We start from the raw sequence: 22891 nt of genomic DNA, 5'->3' as shown, positions 1-22891 counted from the left end.
GACAGAGGGCAACGAATCCAGACTTTATTGTCAGGGAGAGGGAAAAGGGAAAGACATGGGTCGGGCGCCACGGTTGCTACATCATCAAGCAGAAAGAGTTGATGGGGAGGGGAAGGCCAGTGGGGGGCCATACCCCTCCTAGGTCAGTGGCTGGAAGGGCTGACAAGACGGAAATCATGGGGTGGGGGGGGGGAGATCACGCCCCCACCCCAGCTGTACTGTGGTGTCTGGTGGAAGTGGACAGCCATGAGGTCTAGGAGCTGGGATGGGGGAGGCTACAGACTGCAAATCTTGCGGAAAGGGGAGGGGCGGGGGTGAGGCTTCTATTGCTTTTTGCTCACAGTTTTGCGGAAGGCGAGGCGGGGGGGTGGGCTTGGACTGGACACCCCTTGCCCCCCTCGGTACCCCTTGGGCGATGGGTGCTGGTGAAAAGAATGGAATCTGTACTGGGGAGGAAGGTGAGGGAAGGGTCTATAAGGGGCATCTACTTGGTCCCACCCAAGTGCCAGAGATGCCTCCAAGTGCTGCCCCCTGCGATGGGCCCAGCTAGACCTGGGGCAGGAGCATGGTGCGGGGCGGGCACAGTGAGGTTGCAGGCGGTAAAACCAAAGTGCTTATGAGAGATCCCGCCTGTTCCCCTCCCCCTGTGGAGGACGGGAGTGTTCACGGAAGCGCTTCAATTTTGGGGTAGGGGGCTGGAATCCCAGAGTCCGCTTATTGCCAAGAAAATCCATTTCTGCCCCCTGGACCCCGACCATGGCTTGTGAACCCCGTTTTGTGCTAGGTTTGGGGGGAAGGGCTGGATGGACATGGCTTTTGGGAGGGGGGGTGTCTCCAAGGGGGCTCGGGGTGAGACGGCCCCCCCTTTTCTAGGGGAGAGGGAAAGGCAGGGGGCGGGGTTCCCTGAGATCTGGGGTGTTCCCCCCCTTCTGAAGCCCCCCTCCCCCACTACCCCTCCCCTTTCCTGGAACCCCGTACCTCGGGGTGGGGGGGAAGGAGAGAGATCATTCAGGGAGTGCCGGGAGGAGGAGCGGGCTGGGAGCCCGGAGGCCTGGGTCCCGGCTGGAGGTGGGGCATTGAATGGGAGGGGGTTCAGGGTATAGGTCAGTAGGGGGAGAAGAGGATAGGTCCGTGCGCCGTTCGGATGGGCCCGGGGGCTGGGTGGAGCAGGGGGTGGGTGATCGGTGGCCCCTGGAGAAGAGGTGCGGCTGGAGCCGGGCGCAGGGAAAGCGGGGAGCCTGCTGCCGCTGCCATTACCGCAGCCACCGCCAGGGGGCTGGGGAGCAGGCCGCCGGCCAGGGACTTGGGCAGCTCCTTGGAGAAAGTCAGCGTGCCCTACAGGGGTGGGGGGAGGAGGCGGGAAGAGAGGGAGAAGTCATTCTTTGGACCCGCACACCCCATCTCACTCTAGGTGACCGGAGTCCCCTTCTCCTTCCCGCACTGGTTCCCCCATTGCCAAATTTTCCAGCACCCAGGGCCTTACCGCCAGCTCTGCGGCGCCCCTAGGCTTCTTGTGACGGCTCAGTAACGGGTTGGGCTTCCCGGCCACGCCATCTCGATGCCGCCGGCTGGAAATGTGCTGCAGGAGTGAGTGGGTTAGGGGCCTGTGAGCCCCAGGGGAGAGGAGCAACCCCCAGGAGGCAGGACCATGAAAGTGGCAATCACAGCCCAAGTACCAGCCAGGCCCCTTCTGTGGAACCAAGGAATGGTGACCCTGTAGAAGAGCCCTCATTCACACAACCCATTCTCCCTTCCCCGCTTAGTGGGTGGAACTCCCAGAATTCTTGGGAAGGGCCTTGGACCCACCTGTTTCAATTGGACCTCCGAGTTGACCTTGACATTACAGATCTCACAGTGGAAGGTTCGGTCCTGGGCAGGGGCCTCTGGCTCCCCAGGAGTGGTAGGCCCCAGCCTAGGGTAAGCTTTGATTGGGCCCAGCCCACTTCGGGCCTCCAGTATTGTCTTGTGCTTAGTACCTGAAACCCATAGAAGGCAGGAGGTAAGGAGTGAAGGAAAAATTCTCCAGGCCTATTAGGCCTCAAATGCCCACATTCCCAATTATGATATGGGAGGCATCAAAGAGTGGGGAGTTTCCAAGCCATCCCATCCAAGCACAGGGTAGGCCAGGGGGCAGTCCTAGGTAAAAGAAGTAAGGTAAGGAGGGGGATTGAGGAAGAAAGGGGCTAAGGAATGGTGGAGATAATTAAGGAAAGAGATAAGCTGGTAGGTATGTCTTGGAGGGTACAGGGGTATTAGAAGCTATGGGAGTTAGGGTGTAGGGAACGGAAGTGAGCTGAGGACAGGGGAGTGGGGGCGGGGGCAAAGAAGTCCATACCTTTGTTATGTGCCTCAAGCTGGGACAGGGAATTCACTGCCACTTTGCACAGGGCACAGTAGAGCAGCCGCTTGGCCTTTTCCTCCTCTTCCTTGGTACCCCCAGGCAGGGAAGCTGGGGCTGGAGTCCCCCCTTCACCCTTGGTTGCACCCTGACCAGTCTCCGGAACACTGGGAGGGGATGGGGAGCCAGGCTGTTTCTCTGGGGATCCTGGGGCTGGACCCAGTCCATTCTCCATGGAAACTGTTGTTGTGGGAGAAACATAGGGGTCACCCCAGATGGCTTTTGAAGAAGATTCTTTATGTGGAGGAGACCCACCCCCATTTCCTGGAGGGCAAGAGCCCAGGAGTCCCCACCCTGTGACAACATGCATGCTCTCATGCTGGGCCAGAGCCAGATGTGGTCCAGCTGCCGCAGGCTGGGTGTGAGACTGACTGAAAAGCCTGGCTCACTCTCCATAAACTGGGAATGACGGGGGTGGGGGTAAAGGAGGGAGATGGGGGGAAGAGGGTTGTCCAGCCCCACTGGCATCTCCTTCAGGGTGAAGCTGGTAGCCAGCCTAGTCGGGGGAGAGGCATGGGACAAGGATGCACCCCTCAATGGTCTGCCAGCTGACCCGGGCTTCCTGCCTGGCTAGCCCCTTCCCAGACCAGTGCCCAGGGAAGGATGCCAAAGAACTCTAGGAAGGTACAGAGGCAGGATGACCAAGGAGAGGTTGAGAAGGCAGACACAGCAAAGGGAAACAGAAACGGCAGAACCGGAGAGGGATGAGACAGGGATGAGGACTGCTCTATAATTCATGGCTCGATTAAAGATGCACAGGCCCTAGGCCTCAGCACTGGGTTCTGGCCACTGTACAGGGGAAACTCTAGCGCTCCCATTCTTGCTCCAGCAGCCGATCCAGTTTCCGGGCTATGAGGAGGCTGGTGGTGGGGGTGGGGAGCTGGTGAGAGGCGACCTCCTGACCCCTGCAGGTGTCCATTTGCTTGTCCATAGTGTGATATTTCCCTTTATTTCACTTACTCATTTCTGACATCCTTTATCTCCATCTCAATCCAGATAGCACACTTACATCTCAGTCCAGATAGGACATCATGGCTTACAAAAGCAGGGCAGGTATCCTTAACTCCTTAGAGAGATACCATAGGAACTAAATGAGGTAATATGCATAAAGCACCTAGAACAGTGCTATTGAAGAAATATTACCTACCACCACCATCATCATCCCTATTTTATTGAGATGTTATCAAATTAATCCAAGATGATTAGGCTAAGAAGCAGCCAGGGCACAGTTAGAACTCAGCTCACCTGCCCACCTTCTCTGTGTATTGCCAAAGGGGGGTGTATGTGTGTGTGTGTGCTGAGAGTAGGGGCCTGTTCCCAAGGTGGTGGTATACATGCTTGGTTCTCATTCTGCTTAGGGGGGGGCAGCAAGGACAGGCAAGGATAAGGAGGAAATGGGCTGCTGGGTCGCTCTGTAATTGGCCAGAAGTGACATCTGATGTGGTAATCCCAGGATGGGGTGGTTCATATCTTCCCATCTTGCTAGTCCTTCTTTCTAGTTTCTTGGCTGGGAATATGTATGAAGATGGCCACTAGCCATGAGGGAGAAAGAACCTCAGAGTTGCCTTCTGTAAACCCGGTAAATACCTTAAAGGAAAGAAAACTCTGGCCTGGAAAGGTCAAATGGTCCACCCAAGATTATGCAGAGAGTTGCCTAGGTTTCCTGCATTTTCAGTCTTCCCCAAGGGGAGCCCCATTGGGCAGGCCCTCAGATATCCTGACTCCCTCCCTACTCCTCTTCCCAAGATGAAGGGGCCTCTCCCTGGATTTGACAGTTCCCTTTTTCTTGAGGAAGTTTGCCAGGTGGCCTCACCCTAGCCCCTTTCTGAGTCACTGGGTGGTGGGGAGAACAGACAGTGGGAACTCTGTTGTGAGGAGCTGAGGTGGGGGTGGGGTGACAGGATGGAAATTTTGTATCATTGTACTTGGCTCCAGTACTCACCTTGGGTGGGGGTGGGGGTGAGGGTGAGGAGGGGGCTGAGGAAGAGAGAGATGAAAGAAGCAAAGGAGAGTTCTGGGAAGTGGGAAAAGAACAGAGAAGATAAGATCAGTTGAAGAATATGGGGGAGTCAGACATACCTGGACGAGGGGCTACACCATCCCCATTTGAGGGTGTGCTGCCTGGGGGAGCTGTGTCTCCAGGTTCCCGGACGCCAGGCTCCCTGCCTCGGGTCTTGGCAGCCTCAATGCCTTTGACTCTTCGGGCGTGGCGATTACCCTTGTAGTGTGCCTCAGCCTGGCTCTGTAGGGATGGAGGGAGAAAATGGAAACTGAGATCACCTTTCATCTGACAATTCTCCCCACAGAGCTCTTTTAGGTACTGGGGTGGTCTCAGCAGGATGCAGCGAATCTCTCCCTACACCAGTGAGATGTAACGCCCCATGCTAAGGAGCTTGGCTTATTCCTGGGGCTTGGACTAGCTTCTCAAGTTTGAGTCCCTGGGAACCTGGATCCCTACCTAGCCCAGGCTCCACCCACTACCACGCCCATGGCCTGGTTGCTGACTCAGGCTTCCCACCTAGTTGTGAGGTGAGGGAGGACTCCACACCTACAGAATCTTAAATGGCAGGGGCCTAGCAATCAAGCCAGTGGGCATCCTCTTAGACCCTGGGCCTGTGTGCGGTGGTCCCAGGATCCAGCCTTTGCTGTTTCCACCCTCATTCTGAGAGTCCCAGAAGCTCTGATGCCTGGGCACTACACTGACTGCTGCCCCCGGGGTCTCATTTTCCCTCAAGCCTCTACAGACACCTTTGAGGACCCTGGCCCGAAGCCCAGCTCTGGAGACAGAGAAAGCAGCAGAGACAGCTGTCAAAACAGAGCCGCTTGGATGGGGAGGGATGGAGGGCAAAAGGAGGGGAGGACTGTCTGCTATTGGCCCCCACCCTTCTGGTCTTCCACCCCCTACCAGTGAGTGGAGCCTGGGGTTGAGGTGAAGGGGAGGCCTAAAGCTGGGTTGGTCCTGGCTCCACCCTCGCACCATATGCACCCCCTGCTAAGAATATACAATCCTGGAGCTACAAGGTCATTCAGACAGGAACAGTGTATAAAAAAGATGTGGATAAGCAGAAAAAGATTGACAGCCCAGGGGTGGGGCGGTGGTGTGCAGAGCCTGGCAGCATGGTATGTATATGTGTGGACTGGGTAGAGAAACAGAACATGCTTTATTTTCCCCTGCTCAGCAGAATGAGGCTCTGCTGTTTTTCTCCAAAAGCTCTTAGAATCTGCCCCTCACAAAGCCCCCTCTAGATCCACACAGAAGTCCCAAGGGAGCCTTGGAGGGAGAAAATCTGGGAGGCCAGATACCTAGGGTCTGAGTTCTTGGTGGCTCTTCCCCATGGGAAAGTCCCATGGAAGGGAGTGGGGGCCAGGCTTTGTGTGTGATTTGGAGGGAGGAGGGTGGAGAGGAGGAAGCCATGAGGTTAGAGGGAAGTGGGTGAGCCAGGGGAGGAGTTCAGCAGAGGCCAAGGAGGGCACAGGCTCTACAGAGAAGCCAATAACCTAACTCAGTTCTACTCCCAAGGACCAGTGGGCCAGAGGCCACATTCCTACCGAGACATTGATGGCCACCTGTGTTCCAAGAAGTTCTGAGCCAGGGATACACCAGTCCCTAAGGGAGGGAGTGCTCAGCCTTAGGAGACTGCTGTACTTCACGCTGAAATATAGTCATCTCTTGGACTTTTCAAGTGCCTTTTATCATTCTGTGCCCCTCCTACAGTACCCCATTCCCTGCTTTCCCCCTGGTATCCCCTTAGTCCCTGCCCCTCCCCCAGAGCTCCCAGCCTATGTCCTCCCCCAAGAGTCCCTGGCCGCCCCTCCCCCACCCATTGGGTGGATGAGTGACTGAGTTTCTTACCTGAGAATTGAAGCGGATCTGACAGACATTACAGGAAATGATGGGCCGCTTGGTTTTGAGCAAGGGTCCCCCAAAAGTGTGGGAAAGCACAGCCTTCTGTACAGGGTCCATCTGTGGAGGCAGGCTGAGGTGAGCCAGGAGTTCCAGCACGAGCTCATGTCCATCATCCCCTCAGTGGCGGCAGCTGGGCTGAACCAAAGCCCCCAGAGCCTCCTCCCTATCCCTCAGTATGCCTGAGGGCTCTGAGTCTCAGTCCTTCTGGATTCCCTCCCAGCCCCATCTTTGCAGCTCTAGAAAGGACCTGAGGGATCAACTGGCCCAGTGTTCCCATTTGACAGAAAGTAGAAGTGGTGTGCCTAAGGTCATACCATAAGTTAATAGCAGAGCTGGAACTTGAACCTGGATTCCTGCATTGGTCCATCATACCCTGAGGAGCCAATCCAGCTCTGTCACCTTGAACTACCCTAGAGCTAGGCTGATCTACCAGAGGCCCACTGACAGGAAGTCTCAAAGCACCTCAGATCCTAGGGCCTTCAGTTAAGGCTTTTTTGGTCTCCCCTCTGGGGCAAGACTGTCTGTCTACTAAGCCAAGCTTCTGGTCCCAGGAGACAGATGTTTCCAACTTCCTATCTCGGGGCTCCAGGTTACCTTAACATACTCATTCTCTGAACCTCTCTTTAAGGCAACAGCTTTTAAAGGGAGTAAAAGAACTCAGGAGAGAATAGGCTCTAGCAAATAATGGGGAATAAGTGGGGGAACCTAAGCAACTGGGTTGGCCTGAAGTAGCCCAGAGATCTTCTGAACTCTCTTTTTCTCTCTGATCACAGGGCTTCTGGGGCAGGGCTATGGGGCTGGGCGGGATTAGAAAGTCTCTGCCCCCACCCTGGGTCAGCAGATGTCTTTGCAGTCTCCTGCCAGGAGTTCACGTGAGGAGGGGAGAGGATGGGGATGTCTCTCTGAGGCCTTCTGCTATCAGGGGATAGAGCCAGGGGCCTAGAGGCATAAAAACTGCCTCCCTGCACAGCCGTCCATCCTCCCTTCTGGCTCCTAAGCAGCCAGGGAGAGGCAAGCCTGGAATGCAGCTGAGGCTGAGGAGGGTTGGGTGATCCTCCTAGACTTTTCTCTAATTTGGCTCTCATAAATATGGAACCAAATTAGAGCTGAACTCTTATCTTCCAGGTGGAAGGATCAATTAAAAAACAGTTGCTGGGGCCTTGGTGGGTGCAGTCCTTAGCTCCTTTGCTGAGCCCCTCCCTGTGCCTAGGACTTTATGGTTCCAAGTGAGACACCAGAGTGAGAGACAGGAATGTGAAGCAAAGGAAGGTGATTCAGATCTGGAAAGCCCACACATCCTGTCTTCCCTCTGCTCTCCCCAGTAGTCTCACTGGCTAGTTGGGGGTAATGTCAGAAAAGGGGTTTTAACATCCCTGTGAAAAGGGCTGTCCCATTTGGTAGTGGTAGAGGCAGGAACCATGACCAGGTTCAGATAAGTGATCTAGCTGAGAAGTGTCAATCCCTTGGCCTGCCCTTGGCTGGAAGCAGCCCCTCTCAGTGGCTCACTTTTCACCTCCTGAAAGCCCAGGACCTATTCAAGGAATAGCCAAACGCAGAGAATGGGTGTGTCTGTGTGTGTGTGTCTAGGCAGGCTGTGATCAATCTGTGCATGGGTGGGGTGTGAAAGAGCATCACGTGCTGTGTGTATATCATTTATGTATCAACATTTCTGTGTCGGGGGTTCTGCCGACACCATGAATGCCCAGGTTGTGTAATCTTCAGCTGTGTGTTTATCTGTGTGAATGTATGATGTGTTTGGCAGGAAGAAAGACAGATCAAGTTGGAGACGAGCTTTAATCAGAAAAAGGAGAGAGATGACTGCTTTTAGCTCTCAGTCTCCAGGCTTCGGTCCTCCCTATTCAGAGACGCCCCCAACTCTGCCCCAGGGTTCCCCTCAATCCCTAGGTTTCCTCACATGCTGTGTGGGGAATGGAATTCAGCTCAAACAGAAACCCAATCTGGGCCGGGAAACCTAAGTAGATTAGAATAACAGGGAGAGAGTAGTGGGATGGAGAGGGGAGAGCAAAGGCTCCTGATTCTGTCTGTGCCCCACCCCATCACTCCAGCCTGCTCCCCTGAGTGACTTGAGGACCCAGTGCCCTGCGGATGACTTGTGGGCTGACCATCCCAACATCCGTCCCCTGAGAATGGTCCCTGCCCTACTTGAGTCCTTCCTCCAGGGTTAGAACCTTTTCTCTTGCACAACCCTCTCCTCAGGTTTAAGTCCATAAATACCAACTGGGGGTGGGGGTAGGCAGGGAAGAGGGCATCAACCCTTTCAAGTGGGTCCTTCCCACCCTCTCCTCCAGGAACTGAAGAGACACCAGACTGAAGTGAGGGCTCCTGGCCCAATCCCTGCGCAGGTGGAATGTGAGCTACTGAAGTGCTGCTTCAGGCCAAGGTCAAGAGGCCCTGGTGACCTAGATGAGGGTTCTCTGGGGATGGGAGGAGGCCAACACCTCCCAGAGCCCATTCCACTCCAGAGCCCCTTCCCTGGGATCTTGGCCTAGGAACTACCTGGAAAGGTCCCCAAAAAGGTCCCCTTCTGCTGGCCCTCCAATAGCAGACATGAAGGGGAATTGCTCCCTGAAGCTGGGGCATAATGAATCGGGAAGGGCAAGGGGGAGGGATGGGGGAAACCAGATCAGGAACAGGAGGGGGGGGGGGCTATGATTATATTTCCTTCCATTGCCCTTTATCTGATGGTATCTGCTGCCCCTTGTTTGACCACCCCACTTCCCCACCCCCCAAAATATAGGTGAAAAGGGAAGGGGGTGGAATCTTAGCGATGAGAAGACCTGAGGGACAGGGCAGTTAGAAATAGGAAAGCGAGAGAGCTGGGGGATGTCTAAAGAGCAGGTGGAAGCTGGTGGGGGAGGGATGCTGGGAAGGAGAGACTGGGATGGGGTCAGGGCTAGATATGAGGGAACTGAGAGGCACAGTAATTTCAGGGTAGGTGTAGGACCTGACGGGATGTCTGAAGATTTGGGGGACTCCAAGGATCTGAGAAGCAGAGTCTGGGGTATCTAGGTATGGTGGCAGCAGCCTGAGGGCGCCAGCCGGGATCCAGAGATTGGTTGGGGCCGCGCCGGTCGTGGGGGATGGGCCGGATAACCCGAGGACCAGCGAAGGGAGAGGTAGTCAGCCCCGCAGGGGCGGGCGGGGATGGGGTGGGGGTGGGGGGCGCTGCGGCAGCAGCGGGAGCCAGGGCGAGAGGAAGGAACGGGTGGCTTACCCTGCGGGACCCGGGGGGCCGCGGCTCCATGGCCTGGGGTGGCGGACCCGGGCGGGGGCCTCGAGCCTGACCGGGCCAGGGAGGCCAGGGAGGCCAGGGAAGCGGCTCTCGTAGCCCGGGTGGCTGGGGCTGTGCGGCCGGGCCGGCCCGGAGAAGGGGAGGCGGTGCCGGCCGGGACCGGATCCGCCCCGGAGGCGGGGCCGAAGGCGGGCGGAGGGCGGGGGCGGGCATAGGGAGTCTAAGACGGGTGAAGAGGGGCTAGGGCGAAAAGAGGAGGGAGAGTCCGTGTCCAGACACTCGTTCCAGGGAAGACTAGTCATGGTGTGAAGGGCCGCTCGGCCTGGAGATGGGACATTGACCAGATGACCTCGGCTTTCCTCAGCTGAGAACCCTTACTGGGTCTAGTGTCCCCACCAATCCTATGGACAACCCTGTTTCTCTAGCTCGGACATATTTCCTTTCTTTCATCCCTTCCTCCTTGACCTTCACTCCTCTGCTGGCAGCCTCTCTTCCGAGTCCCCTTCCCCTGCTCCCCCTGCACACGGACCCTATGCCCTTTTACATGTCACTTTCTCTACTAGGGGTGGGAAACCGAGCCCAGGTAGCTGGGTGTCAGGCACTGCTCTCTGAGACTCCTCTGAACGGTTGGAGCTGCGGGCGCCTAGGGCAGAACGGACCTCAGGCTGGAGATCTCGTTCCGAACCTCTTCCTACCTCCTTCTCTCGCCCGCCACCTGCTGGAGAACCAGGTTCCCTAGAGTTTATATTTCGTGAACTTGCTGCCCTCTTGCGGTTGAGTGGGTGCAACACTGAGGGACGAGGGGCAGGAGAGCAGAGCTGCCCACTCCCCTAGACACCTCCTCATCCTCTCTGGGCAGGTTCTAGGATTCCCTTTCTTATCTCTGGATTTCACCACCTCCCATTCCACCTAGGGCAGAGAGATGAGCGAAACAGGGGACTAGATATAGATAGAGAGGCTGTCTTTGGGAGACTGTGAGAGATGTCCAAGGGCAGAGGGACACATAATACAGGGAGGGGTCAAAGGGGTAGGAACTGCCCGGTTAGGAGAGCGATCTGGAGGAGGTTTTAGTCCAGGGAGGGAGAGACTCTGCCATAAATAATAGTAATACCACCACCAGCTAATGCAGATTGAGCTCTTGGAATGTGCCAGCCTCTGTACTAAACTCTGTGTGGATTATCTAATTTAATCTTCACAACCACTGTTCTAAGTACTATTATTATCTTTATTTTATAGATAAGGGAACTGAGGTTAAATAATTTGCTCAAGGTCGTAAACTAGGAAGTGGCTGAACTGGGATTTGAATTCAAACCCAGGCAGCCTGACTCCAAAGCCATGTTCTTAACCACTGCACAGTATTGCCAAAAGCCCATCTGCAGCTTTTTGCAGCTTTTGTTCCCCTACAGAATTTGACCCTATTGATACAGCCCACCACACTCTCTCCCTTGGCTTCTCCAACTCTACAGGAACCTGGTTCTGTGATTCTGTCCCCACCCCCTCCAGTGGCTCCTCTATTTCCTTTGCTGTAGCCTCCTTCTGTTCCCACTACCTAATTCTGCGTATTCCTCAAGGCTGAGGCATTGGCCATACTATCTTTCTCTCTCTGATCCTCCCTTAAATAAAAATAATAGCAATAACGTAATAATCATAGCAGCTAACACTAACTGATCATTCACTTTGTGCTAGGCATTATGATTTTGTAGTATGATTCTCACAACCTTGTGAGCTGGTACTATTTCTATCTTATTTTACAGCTGGTAAAACTGAGGTTCAGTGTGGTTAAGTAATTTGCCTAAGGCTACATAGCCAGTGCTTTAATAATATCAGTTCAAATCCTACCAGTCAGATGCCAAAGTTGGTGCTGCTGAACACCTTGCTGCACTCTCCAAGCTAATCCACACTCATGGCTTTAAATTGCTAGTCCTCACTCCCCAGTAGAGGCAGTGGAGCTCTGAACCCTGGAGGAGTCAGAAACCCTGGATTATCTATGGGAATCACTAAGTAGCTTTGTGACCTTGAGCAAGTCATTTAACCTCTCTGGATCATCATTTCCTTATCTATAAAATGGGGGAAATGATTGGAGACTTGATGGTAAGTGTGGACCAGGCAATTAGATGAGGGAATAATATCCCCAGCACCTTCTGCTCTAGTTACACCCAATCAATTGCACATTCTCAAGTGCTCCTTTTCAGACCTTTTTCATGCTATTTGCTTCTGCCTGGAATGTTCTCTAAGGCTCCTTTAAAAAAAACCCTACTACTAGTTCTTCAAAACCCAAATTATATGTCACCTGCTGTATATTCAATCCCTATTTCCTCTTGTTCTCCAGCTTAGCTCAGGTTGATCCCAGCAAGTCTTTCTTGACACCCTCTTGGGCTTCCCTGTAAGCTAAATGCCTGTGACACAGCTCTTCTCACACTATAGGGTAACTGTTAACTTGCTATCTTTTCTACTAAATTGTGAGTTCCCCAAGGGTATATACTGAATTTTGTGTCCTTGATGCCAGGCACAGCCCCCAGCATTTAGTAGGTGCTCAAAATAAGTTTTTTTGTTCACTTGAATTATTGTTAGTGTCTGTTTCCCAATATTTATGAACTTCCTTTGGTTTTCATCGCAGATCACTGTACACATGTCTATATTTCTCCCCTCAATATAAGCTCCTTCAAGACTGGACCATATCATATTCACCCTCATGTCTCCATTGTATCTAGAGTAAATGCCTTGCTTATAGTTATCTGTAAAATGAGGATAAAATCAAAGCTACCCCAGGGGTTGCTATCAAGATTGAGATATGAAAAATACCTTGTAAACTTGAAAGTGCAATGCAAATATTGGTTTGGATTCTATGGGAGGAGTTTCGAGGAAGCAACGGTGGTGTTAAGGGAACTCTATTTGGAGTCACAAGCTATGGGTTCAAATCATGTTAGGCACATACTGTGTCAACTTAGATAAATTGCTAAACTCTTCTGAGCCTTAGTTTCTATCTTCCCACATGTCAAAGAGGAATAATGTCTACCTTGTTGGGTTGTGGTGAATATTAAATGAGAGCATGTACAGAAACATCTACCACAGTGCTTGGTACATAGGTGATGCTCAATACATGATTGTAGGTGAATATGGTTTGATGGTGAGTTATGTGAGTTGAATATGGCTGACTTCCCCCAAACTTTAGCTCTAGCCCAGCCTCCAGGCCCCAAATTCTGTCTGCTCAATGTTCCACTAGTACACCAGCTCACCATGTTCTAAAGGGAATTCAGTAGCCTCATGCTGGGTCTTGAGCTTCCTCCTTCAACCCTCTACTCCTGTCAAGGTGATTTCTTCCTCCCAGTCACAGAGACCTGAACCCTGGAATCACCCTTGATTAATCCTCTTTTCTCCTCAACCCCCAAACATTGGTTGGGAACCATGGTTTGTCAATATTTCCTTGGAAATATTTTGCCCATCTCTCTTCCTCTCTACTCATGTTGCTATTGTCACTAAATACCCACTAGTCTGGTATTCCAGGCTTCCCTATAGGCCCATAGTATTGGGACAGCCTCCAAATTGGCCACTCTTCTCCAGCCTCCGCTCCCTTCCATTCAGCTGCTCCACTCACCTTCCTTAAACACTGCTCTTACCGAAGTCACTCTTCTGCTCAAGAATGGATAATGGCTCTCTATTTCAAACTGTTTTAAATCTAGATGACTTTACCAGTTCTTCAAGACCAATCCTGCCCACCCTACCCACCCAACTATGGACTCCAGGGGACTGGCACTTACAAATAGGATTGCTTGCCCCTGCTTATTCCCTCTTTCTGGATATCCTATAACCCCTCCCACTTCCATGTAGTCACTGCCACCAATGTAGGTCTCCATGCTTTTCTAGAGGGTAGACTAGATGAGATGGTCATAAAACACCTAGCACAGTGTCTAGCCCATAGCAAGACCTCAGCAAATATCAGCTATTATTTTTATCTTAATAATATACCAGATAGCCAACAATACTTATAACTGACTAGAAGGGAGGTGGGATTCTAAAAAGAGATAAGGAATTAGATACAAGGGGAAGAGAAGAGAGAAAGGGTGGATCCGAGGGAGAGCTGAGGTCACAGGAGGTGGAGAAGGCTGGCAGGCTGCTACTCACGGTGCTGTAGTTGCTAAAGAGGCCAAGGGTGGGGGCCGGCTCCAGTGGGAAAGGCAGGATTTGCTTGAGGTCCAGCGGGGGCTGCATGATGGGGGTCTGCCGTAGCAGAGGGAGGGGCCCTGCCCGGCTCAGGCTGCCTGAAGGGCAGAGAAAACATTATGTGAGGCAGGAAGATAGAAGCCCATCTCTCTCACTCCCCAACTGGGGCCCCCACACTAAGAAGTATGACCCCCATGCGCACATACTTCCCCTGCTTGCTGGCTCCGGAGCAGTGGAGCACGGTGCCCTGTGGGTCTGGGGGAGGGTGCAAGCCGGTCCTTCCCTTCTGGGTGGCTTTCACTTCCCCTTTCTCTAGCCTCCCTCCTCCAAGCATTAGGCATTAAACAGACCCAGGAAGAGCACGGATCTCTGCAGACTGCCTGCTGGACCAGCAGGACCTCGGAACCCTGAGCCCCTGGTCACTCCCTTCTTCTGGTTTTGCTTTCCTCCAGAGAATCCCAAAAGCTAGGCTTCACTCCAAGGAGAATAGCTGGGTGGGCGATTCATTCCACTGTCCAGAGGGGAATATTGAGGCCTATATTTGCAGGAGGGCTACTGAATCTTTCAGGCTCCCCAAAGAGTTGTGATTTTGTTACAATCGTAATTCTTAGTTAACAACTGTCAACTGTGGAAGTGGGTAGTAGGTTAGTGGCATTTGCTCTGGAGGTGGACTACTTGGGGCCCTTTTAGAGCCCCTCACCCAACCTTCCCGTCTTCCCCCATTCCCCTCTGCCTAACCGGGAGTGTTCAGCTCCAGCTCCGCAGGAGGAACTACAACCCAGCTTCTGGGAGAGGAATGCGTTGGTCTGACCCAAAGGGGAAATGAAAGTCCAGACCAGCCACTCCGCTACGCCCCTCCCCACTCAGACCTTCTTCTCCTCCCTCCAGAGCCACAAAAGGAACCCCACCATGCTCCAAAGGGGTGTACTAAAGGCCCTCAGGACCCCTCTGGGCTTCCGCTGGCCCAGCTCCCTTCTTCGACCTCCCTGTCCACCAGTTGTGAAACTCTGGCTGCCCTTCACTGCTCCAGCAAGTCTCTGCTAGCAACAGGGGTTCCTAGGAACAAAGGAAAAGCCAGGAGGTTGCAAGCTTGGCCCGTCCTCCCTTGACCTTACTGGGGCAGAGGGTCCCCCAGATCCTTTCTTGCTCCCTCCACAGAGTCTGCCCCTTTTCATACCTTTAGTTTCTGGTGCCTGCTGCCCCCAGGCAGTGGCCTGGCCCTGGCCCCCCAGGGGCCTGGGCCTGACAGTGTCCCCTTCTCTTGGTTCTGCCCCCTGCCCTCTCCCTTGCCAGCAACCCCCCCAGTCCAGTCAGCAGAATCAGCCAATCAGAGTCCTGCAAAAGTGGGGCAGAGGGGAGGGCGGGGGAGCAGGGATTAGGGGAATCGGAGGAGAGAGGGAGGGGGTGGGGAGGACTCAGGCACAGCTGGGGGCAGGGAGCTGGTCCAGAAAGGTCTGGAGGGGTCTGTCTCTTCCACCCACTGCTAGGACTGGGTAGCCATGGTGCCTGAGTCAGAGAGGGTCAAGACTGTGGGAGTGGGCTCCAGGAGTCTAAAGGTTGAAGGGAAAGTCAGGATGCTTGGCTTTGGCCCTTGGGCATCTAGGGGTCTGTACACCCTGTGTCCATTCCCTCTTTTTTTTTCCCACCCTGTGTCCATTCTCTCGGAGTTGGGGTGGGGTAGAAGGAGAGGAAGGAGACAGACAGACAGATAAGAGTAAGTAAGAGGAAATGGAAAAGACGGATAGAAGCAGGAATTAAGTGACTGAGAAAGGGGACACAGACACAGAGAGAAAAGGATAGAGAACATTGGGGAGATGGAAGAGAGTAAAATGAGAGAGAAAAACAGGGACACTGCTGAAAAGCTGGACACAGAGCTAGAGACTGGGGTAGAAAGACCAACAGACAGAAAACAGAGCAACAGGGAGAGACAGACGGGGAAAGATAGACTGATGGGGTAGTTCAGTCATCTCCCCTTTCCAGGCTGTCCCCTCATAGCTTCTTTTCGCTGCACCCCACCCCCGCCTGCCTGGCACACAAGACCAGGGCAGCCTTAACGAGCCCCGGGTGGCATCAGGAATGGTGAGAGAAACCTGAGCACTCCCAGAGTCCCAGGCACCCAGCAGCCACCCTTAGCAGCTGGTTTGGGGTTGGCACTTGCCCCGCCCCAGAGCACCAGAGACAGCAACTCAGCTTCTTGACCCTTTCCGGGGTTGAGTATTATCACATTGAATCTCTGAGGCACTGACAATTTTATGGTAGCTGATAACTATTTTTTCCCATTTGACATATGAGGAAATTGAGGATCAGAGAAGTTGAAAACTTGGCTGATATCACACAGCTTATAAGTAACAGAGCTGTGATTTAAATCAATATCTGTTTCACCCTCTAGCAAATTCTTTCTTTGTTACGTAACCCCAAAGGACTCCAATTTAACTCTGAAGCAAAGATCTGTGTGCAGGCTTCCATCTTATTCAAGGAGAGGAAGGGGAAAGCAAGTTCCATGCACTTCCTGCGATTGGAAGAAACCAGGTATCAGCCACTCAGTTTCCTACAGCCAGCAACTCATCTTTTCCACTGACATGAGCCCTCAGGGAGGGAGGTTACTGAGGGTGGAGTTGTGGGAGGAAGGGGGGAAATAAGGATGGAGTGAGGGAAGGAAGCAAGGTGGGCAGAGGGGCAGATAGCAGCTTATAGGACAAATGGGCTGAAGCAGGTCTCTTGGTTTCAGGTAATCCAAGACTCAGTTCCCTCCCTAACCCCTTTTCTGAAAATAATGATAGTTGCCACTTTTTGAGGGATATAGTTGCCACTATATGCCAGGCACTATACATACATAGACTCTGCAGATGTAGCCACTGCTCTCTAGCTGGGTGACTAGTTAGTTTCTCAGACTCTCTTGGTCTCATTTCTTATTTATTAAATGAGAGCAAGAATATCTGTCTCCTGGAGTTGTTGAGAAGATTGAACAAATCCATGTAAAAAGTGCTTACATATCACAAAGGAGCTCAATAAATAAATGTTTACTAAATAAATTAATCTTTATCTTACAGATAATGACAGTCAGCTCAGAGAGGGGGAGTTAATTAACTAAGGTCACACAGCTAGTGAGGGATTTGAACCTGGGTGTCTGGCTCCAGACACTGAGCTTTCAAGCCCTACACATTTCTGGGTAGACTAGGGATGGCAGGGGGTGGGGTGGGGAGAAAGGCAGGAATATAGTAAGGACTGGGGAAACAGGAAATGAAGTAGGAAATTCAGGGTTTCTGTTATTTAGCTAGGTGAGGGCTTCAGGCAGGTTTGGAAGAGGGGGTGGAGAGCAAACTGGAGTGTGTGTGCATGCAATCTTGCGCAGGCAGGCAGGGCAGGGCAGGGAGGAACTGGGACCTGGCTGGAGCAGGTCACTCCAGAGGGTAGCTCATTAGAGTAATTACCTCCAACAGACACAGCCCCACCCAGCTCTGTGGGGAACTGCCAAACGCTTTATTAAAGACAGTTCCCAATGAACTTTAGAGGGGAAAACTCTCAAATCCTTGTATGGATGTCTGTCTGTCCATTTCTGTGCCCTAGCTTGCCCTAGGCACTTTGATCCTACTCAAGTTTCCCCTCTAGGACCAAGCCACAGCTGACTCCTTTCATCCCACTGGGGTCTGGTCTTTTTCTTTCCCAGAAATTCTGGCCTGGTAAGAGTCCCAGCCCCTTGGCTATCTTAGGTTGGGTCTGAGGCTCCAAGCCCTCCTGGTAAAGAATGGGAGTGTCTGCCATGAGCTGGCTCAGGGAGTGGCCCAGTACGGGTAGGAACAGGAGCCAGGAAAAGTGCTAGGATAGGGCTGTGAGTTACTGTTGTTCTGGAGAATGAGCCAGGATACAATTCAAATTAGAAGTGTCAGGGTTAGGGTTGCAAGTTTTGTTAGGACTCAAGGTGGTGAAAAGCATGAGGAATTAGACTCAGAGGCGAAGGGAGAAATTGGACTGGAGTCCAGACTGGGGTCTTTTCTCTAATCCATCTCTTTTCCTTTTCAGGCCATTTGCCCTCTTCTACCTTCCCAGAAATGCCTAATATTGGGGATTGAGGGGAGAGTCTTGAAACCCTGGGTCTTGCCTTCTTGAGCAAGTCCCATGTACAGGTCTCCTTCAGCCTCAATTTCCCCCATCTTGGCAAAAGGTAGGCTGAGGGTTCTAAAAGCTTTGAAGTGAAAGATGAAAGTGACAAGGGGATGATTATGAACAACTACTCAAAACATCATCCCTAATAACCCCAGGGTGGATGTGGGCGGAGGGCAGGACCAAAGGCAGAAGGTGGCCAGGAAGAGAAGAGAGAAAAAAAACCCCTGGGACATCCTCAAAATCTGACAGGAAAGGGCCTCCTTCAATGGCTCCTCCTTTGCCATACCAGGGGCCCAGCTGAAGAGGACAGTAAGAATGACCTGGAATAGGGAACTTGAGCCCAGAACCACCACCTTAAACCTGGGCCCACAGGCAGCCTGGGCCCTACATGCTGGGCAGGACCACCATGCTCCTAGACTCAGTAGACCTCAGCATTCAGAGCCTGAAAACCTTAGTGTGGGCCCTGAGGGTGGGGCCTGAGCCCAAGCTGTCAGTTTCTTCTCCTCCTCTTTCCTCAAAGAGGGCTAAGACATATGGGCCTGGGTCACAAGGCTTCCTGCCCCTCTGTGGTGGGGCACAAGGAGGGAGTTAATTACAGTGTCCTCCAAGGAGAGGTAGTAGAGGTCCAACTGGTGATCCAGGCATTCTTCCTGCAGTGGGCTCTTGGTCTGGTCTGAGCAGGTCCCTGAGGTCCTCTTTAGGTCCTGACCAGGAGAAGTATGGCTCACACTGGCCTGTTCTGGACAAGCATGTTGCTGTCCCTGGGCCTCATGCCTAGGGTGGGGCCCATGCCTAGGGTGGGGCCAGGGTACAGAGCTTGCGCAGGTTGGAGGAATGTGGAGCCTGTGCTCTGGGGACCTGAGTCCAAGTTGTGCTGGTGAGAATCACTCTCGGGTCATCTTCACAGATGGGTGGGAGGCTCTTCCCTGCTAGAGATACCCTTGGGAAAGAGGCAGGCAACCAGTCAATCATGACTCCTTTCCTTCATTTATTTAATAGCTATTTTGGAATGCCAGGTGGAGAGGGTCAGACATAAAGTGGTGAGAGAATGAGGAGATGCAGGAGGGGGCAAGAAAGAGATGGAGGAAGGTGCAAAGAAGGGGATAAAGACATTGGGAAGTCAACAGGGGTCAAATGAAAGAAGAAAAGAAAAAGAGCCAAGGACACAAACAGCAGAGGGCTGAGGCAGGAGCCAGGCAAACGCTGGGGCACCAGCATGGAGCCAGGTGTCCCCAGTGGGGGAGGGGAGACCACAGGTGTCTGGGCCTGGTTGGTGGGGCTCCCACCATAAACAGGGCCCAGGAACTGATCTAGTCAGGCCAGATGTCAGAGGTCAGAGGATAGAGCAGGCCTTGGGACAATCTGGAAGCAGGGGCCTGGAGCCCAGCTGACGAGGAGTCCAGCACACAGCTCATTTGTCCCTCTCCTCCCCCAACCGGGGTTCCCTTTAGATGTAGGTCATGAGGATGGGGTGGCTGTGGCTGAAGGGTTGTCAGAGCCCCGGGGGAGTTCCCCTCCCCCATCCTTACTCTCTCTGTTGCCCGTTCATCTGCTGGTCCCCCCTCCCCTCCAACAGGCAGAGATGGGGGTGGGGTGGGGGGAAGAAGGAAGAAGGAAGCCGGGAAGGAAGGGCCCAGGCAGCCAGAGCAGGGAGAGAGAGGGGCAGGTCCTGGCGTGTTGGGGCAGGATGGCTGCGGAGACAGGATCTGAACCGCAGGGGCCCTGGGATGGACAGTTTCCCACCTCTTCTTCTCCCCAGCCCCCTAATCTCCAGCGTTCAGGTTCCCACCTCCCACCACATACACCTCGAAGCTATAACCACCATCTTCTCCCCCCCCCCCCCGCCCGCCCCCTACTTCCTCCTTTCCCTCTTATCCTGGGCCCAGAAGGATGTCGGAGTGCCAGAACTAAGGGTGGGGGGAGACAGGTCAGAACCTTCCCCTCAACTCCACCGGGCCAGGACCAGCCCCCTCCCCCAACCTCCCGTAGACGGTCATATAATATTCATGAGCCTCATGAATACGCAATATACTTATTATGGGGAGGGGGTCTCACTCAGCTCTGCCTGTCCCTTTACCACTCGCTCGATTACCGGGAGAAGCGGCCGCTTGGGGAAGAGGGGAAGAGGGGAAGAGGAGACCCCAGATGTGGAGCCAGATGAAGGGGGAGGGGGAACCGGTCGCTGACGGGCGGCCGCAGTCACCGCGGTGCCGGGGAGGTGGCGAGGGGTGGGGGGTGACCTACTGAGAGGGACCCAGGAGCCTGGAGCCCGGAGCTGTAGAGCCCACTCACCGAGGATCATGCTGGGGACCCAGGCGCCCGGGGTTCCGCGTCGCTCTGTCCCGGGGGCCGTTCTGGCCGGGCTGGGGGTACAGGGGGAGGAGTCGGGGGAGGAGCAGAGGCCGGTCTAGGCGGAGCGGGGGCGGAGCCCGCAGCAGGTGAAGAGGGAGGGGGGAGACCCGGGCACCCAGGGCTCCGTGAGGGGGCGTTCTGGCGCCTCCTTTCTCCTTCCCGCTTTCTTTTCTAGTTGCTGCCCCTGGGTCTCCTAGATTTACTGTGTCACTGCAGCCAGGGCCATGAAACAAGACATCTAGAAGACGGTGTGAGGTGATGGAGGGGCTGGAAACTAAGATGCCTTGGTTCCTGGGAAGGGCTGAGTCTGAGGGCGGGAAGTCTGGTCATGGGCTGATATGGGGTGGAGGATGCCTAAATACTCCGGGGCGGGGGACGGGCCCTGGGTTGGGTGGGTCACCTTGATCCTCTCCAAAGTGATGGGTTGAGCGGGGGTGGGAGTGGGGTGCAGAGAATGTTTGCGTCCTAGTTTCTCTCACTTTGGAACAGGATGTCTGGGGGCTAGGTCTTCGGTTAAATGTGGGGTTGCAGATGGTTACCAGGTTGATCTATGGCTGGGGTCCAAACGCCTAAGTCCTTAGGGAAGGTCTGAGTGAAGAGAACGTAATCAATGGATCCAAAAAGGTGTAAATAGAAGCTTGCAGCTAAGGTCATTAGGGCAACCAGAAGATGACAGATGATCCAGAACTGGGGTTCAACTTTGTAGAGATAACATGGACTGGGGTGGGGATAGGAGTATCTATCCAGGGCCTGAACCCAGGGTACTCCCCACTAAAGTGAACTTGAATTGAAGAGCCCTGGTGGGAAGCGTTTGGTGACGTGGAGGGGAGGGTGGAGGGTAGGACAGAATGTATGGACTGAAGAGAATGTCCGGGGGAGAGAGAGTACAGGACCCTGGACGTATTCTAAGGACAAAAAGGGACTTGGCTGGAGGCAGGCAACTAGGACACCAGCATAAGGCTGGAGTCTGGGAGTCTTCGAGGTGTCTGGGGAAGGTGCAGCTACTGTAGCTGGACCTGTCTGTACCTGCTCCGAGAGGGAGGGTGGCAGGAGGCCCTCCCAGAATTCCCAGCAGCCAGCATCAGGCCAACCCTAGACAGAGGGAAAGGAGGTGTGACTGGGAAACAGAACACTTAAGATTTAGGGAGTGTGGTGGCAGGAAGGAAGGGGTGAGTGGAAAGGTGGCGGGACTGGAATCTTGGAACACTAGGGAGGGAAGGGTACTGGAGACTAGCATTCCTGGTGCAGGGAAGTTGGGACTGGATGGCTAATTAAGGCACAGGAAGTTCAAGTTCCTGTTTCTGTGCCTCAGCAGTCTCTTGTCCTCACCCCACTGATCTGGTGGGTTTGAAGAAAGATCTCTTTCGGCACCTGCCAAGATGCTCCAGCTGAAGGGCAAGAGAATGCTGGGATTACCAATGCATTGGTCTTGTTCTGATCCAGAGGCCCAGAGATCTTAGGGTACCGTGCCCTTGCTGTTCAAGTCTGGCTTTAGGGGAGAATGTGGGGTCTCTGAGCTCATCAAAGGAAGTCCACTTGCTCCAGATCTGACCTACCACCATGCCATCCAACCCTAGCATCACAAAGCCTGCTTCTCCCCAGACCTGGTTACCCACGCTCCTCCATGCCTCTTCCCATTCTTTCTCCTCCTGGGTGGACTCCTAGAACAAACCAGGCGTGGCTGGTAATAGAGACCCCTTTGCCCTCAAGCCTTTTTCCACCCTCCCACACTGCTCTAGGGACTCCGAGTTAAGAGGGTCTCAAAAGGGGCTGCTTAGCTTACCAAGGGGAGTCAGCTGGCTTGAGGGCGGGGTGACCTTGCAGGCAGCTGAGGGGGGGTGGTTAGTGTGTGGGGCGAATTCATTATTGATGAGCCCTGCACCCCGGGCTACTAATGAGCCCAGGCCGGCTGCTCTAATTGATGTCAAGAAACTTGAGACCCCCAGATCAGCTTCCTGCCTGCCAGCTGCCTCTCCTGAGCCCCCTCCCTCTCCCTGCACCCCCAGCTGCTCTTGCTCCCTTTCCAGGGCCTCCTTTCCATCTCCGGCAGACAAGGAAAGGGCTCAGGCCTCCTAGCTCCCCACCCTTATGTCCCTCTGGATCACTCAAGCCTCAAAGATGGGAGGCTGGCATCTGGAGGGGCTGGGAGATAGGGAAGGGAAAACTGACCAGAGCTTGAAAATTACTGTTCAGGGACAGAGATGCTGGTGCTAGATTACATCTGCAGCATTTCTGAACCTAAGAATTCCTTTCTTATATTGTGAGAGACCTTGTTACTCTCTGAGTCTCAAAGGTGCAGGCACTATACACATCCATGACACCAGCCCAATATTCAAAGCCCATTTTCCTTCCTCATTTCCTCCTCACGATAGTGTAAGAAATCTCAGAACCAGCCCCTAAAGTTTGACCTCCACCCCTCCCCCAAGAAAGTTCCCAGTGCCTTGTTACAGCTGCTACCTTTGTAAATGTTGAATGGCTCTTTACCTCTTCAGGTCTCTTCTTCCCCATCAATCCCTCTTCATTTAAGGAGAGGTTCCTGAGGTACAGAATTATCAAGAAGTTACAGATTTGAGTGTGGAGCAGGTTTGCTCTCCCAAGAGAGATATCATGAGGTGATGCAGGTATTGCTAGGCAGGAGCCTAAGTTAGTAAGAATAGTCCTGGTGATGGAGGAAGAGGGTGAGAGGGACCTCATACCCTCCCTTCCCTAAATTCCC

At 53.6% G+C, this 22891-nt stretch overlaps 1 protein-coding gene across 3 annotated transcripts; it reads right to left on the bottom strand.

Annotated features, from left to right (window-relative positions):
- Positions 1 to 20166, bottom strand: ZNF385A (zinc finger protein 385A). Of its 3 annotated transcripts, none has more exons than XM_054590995.1 (8): positions 20116 to 20166; positions 13681 to 13817; positions 6252 to 6362; positions 4478 to 4640; positions 2336 to 2578; positions 1807 to 1976; positions 1484 to 1579; positions 1 to 1335 (listed from the first exon to the last, which is right to left on the bottom strand). In XM_054590995.1, exons 1-8 carry the CDS (start codon positions 20123 to 20125, stop codon positions 1105 to 1107), a joined length of 1161 nt encoding a protein of 386 aa, XP_054446970.1. In that variant the 5' UTR covers positions 20126 to 20166; the 3' UTR covers positions 1 to 1104. The 3 variants fall into 3 exon arrangements, with proteins under 3 accessions (XP_054446970.1, XP_054446972.1, XP_054446971.1); XM_054590997.1 differs by lacking the exon at positions 20116 to 20166 and adding an exon at positions 14897 to 14995; XM_054590996.1 differs by lacking the exons at positions 13681 to 13817; positions 20116 to 20166 and adding an exon at positions 9541 to 9675.
- Positions 20167 to 22891: the final 2725 nt, after the last annotated feature.

The sequence above is a fragment of the Pteronotus mesoamericanus genome, unplaced genomic scaffold (assembly GCF_021234165.1).
Source record: "Pteronotus mesoamericanus isolate MK-2021 breed Mesoamerican mustached bat unplaced genomic scaffold, CSHL_Meso_final scaffold_21, whole genome shotgun sequence".
NCBI classification, from domain to species: domain Eukaryota; kingdom Metazoa; phylum Chordata; class Mammalia; order Chiroptera; family Mormoopidae; genus Pteronotus; species Pteronotus mesoamericanus.
Note: the sequence above shows the minus strand (reverse complement) of the source record. Positions and strands in the feature narration are given on the sequence as shown.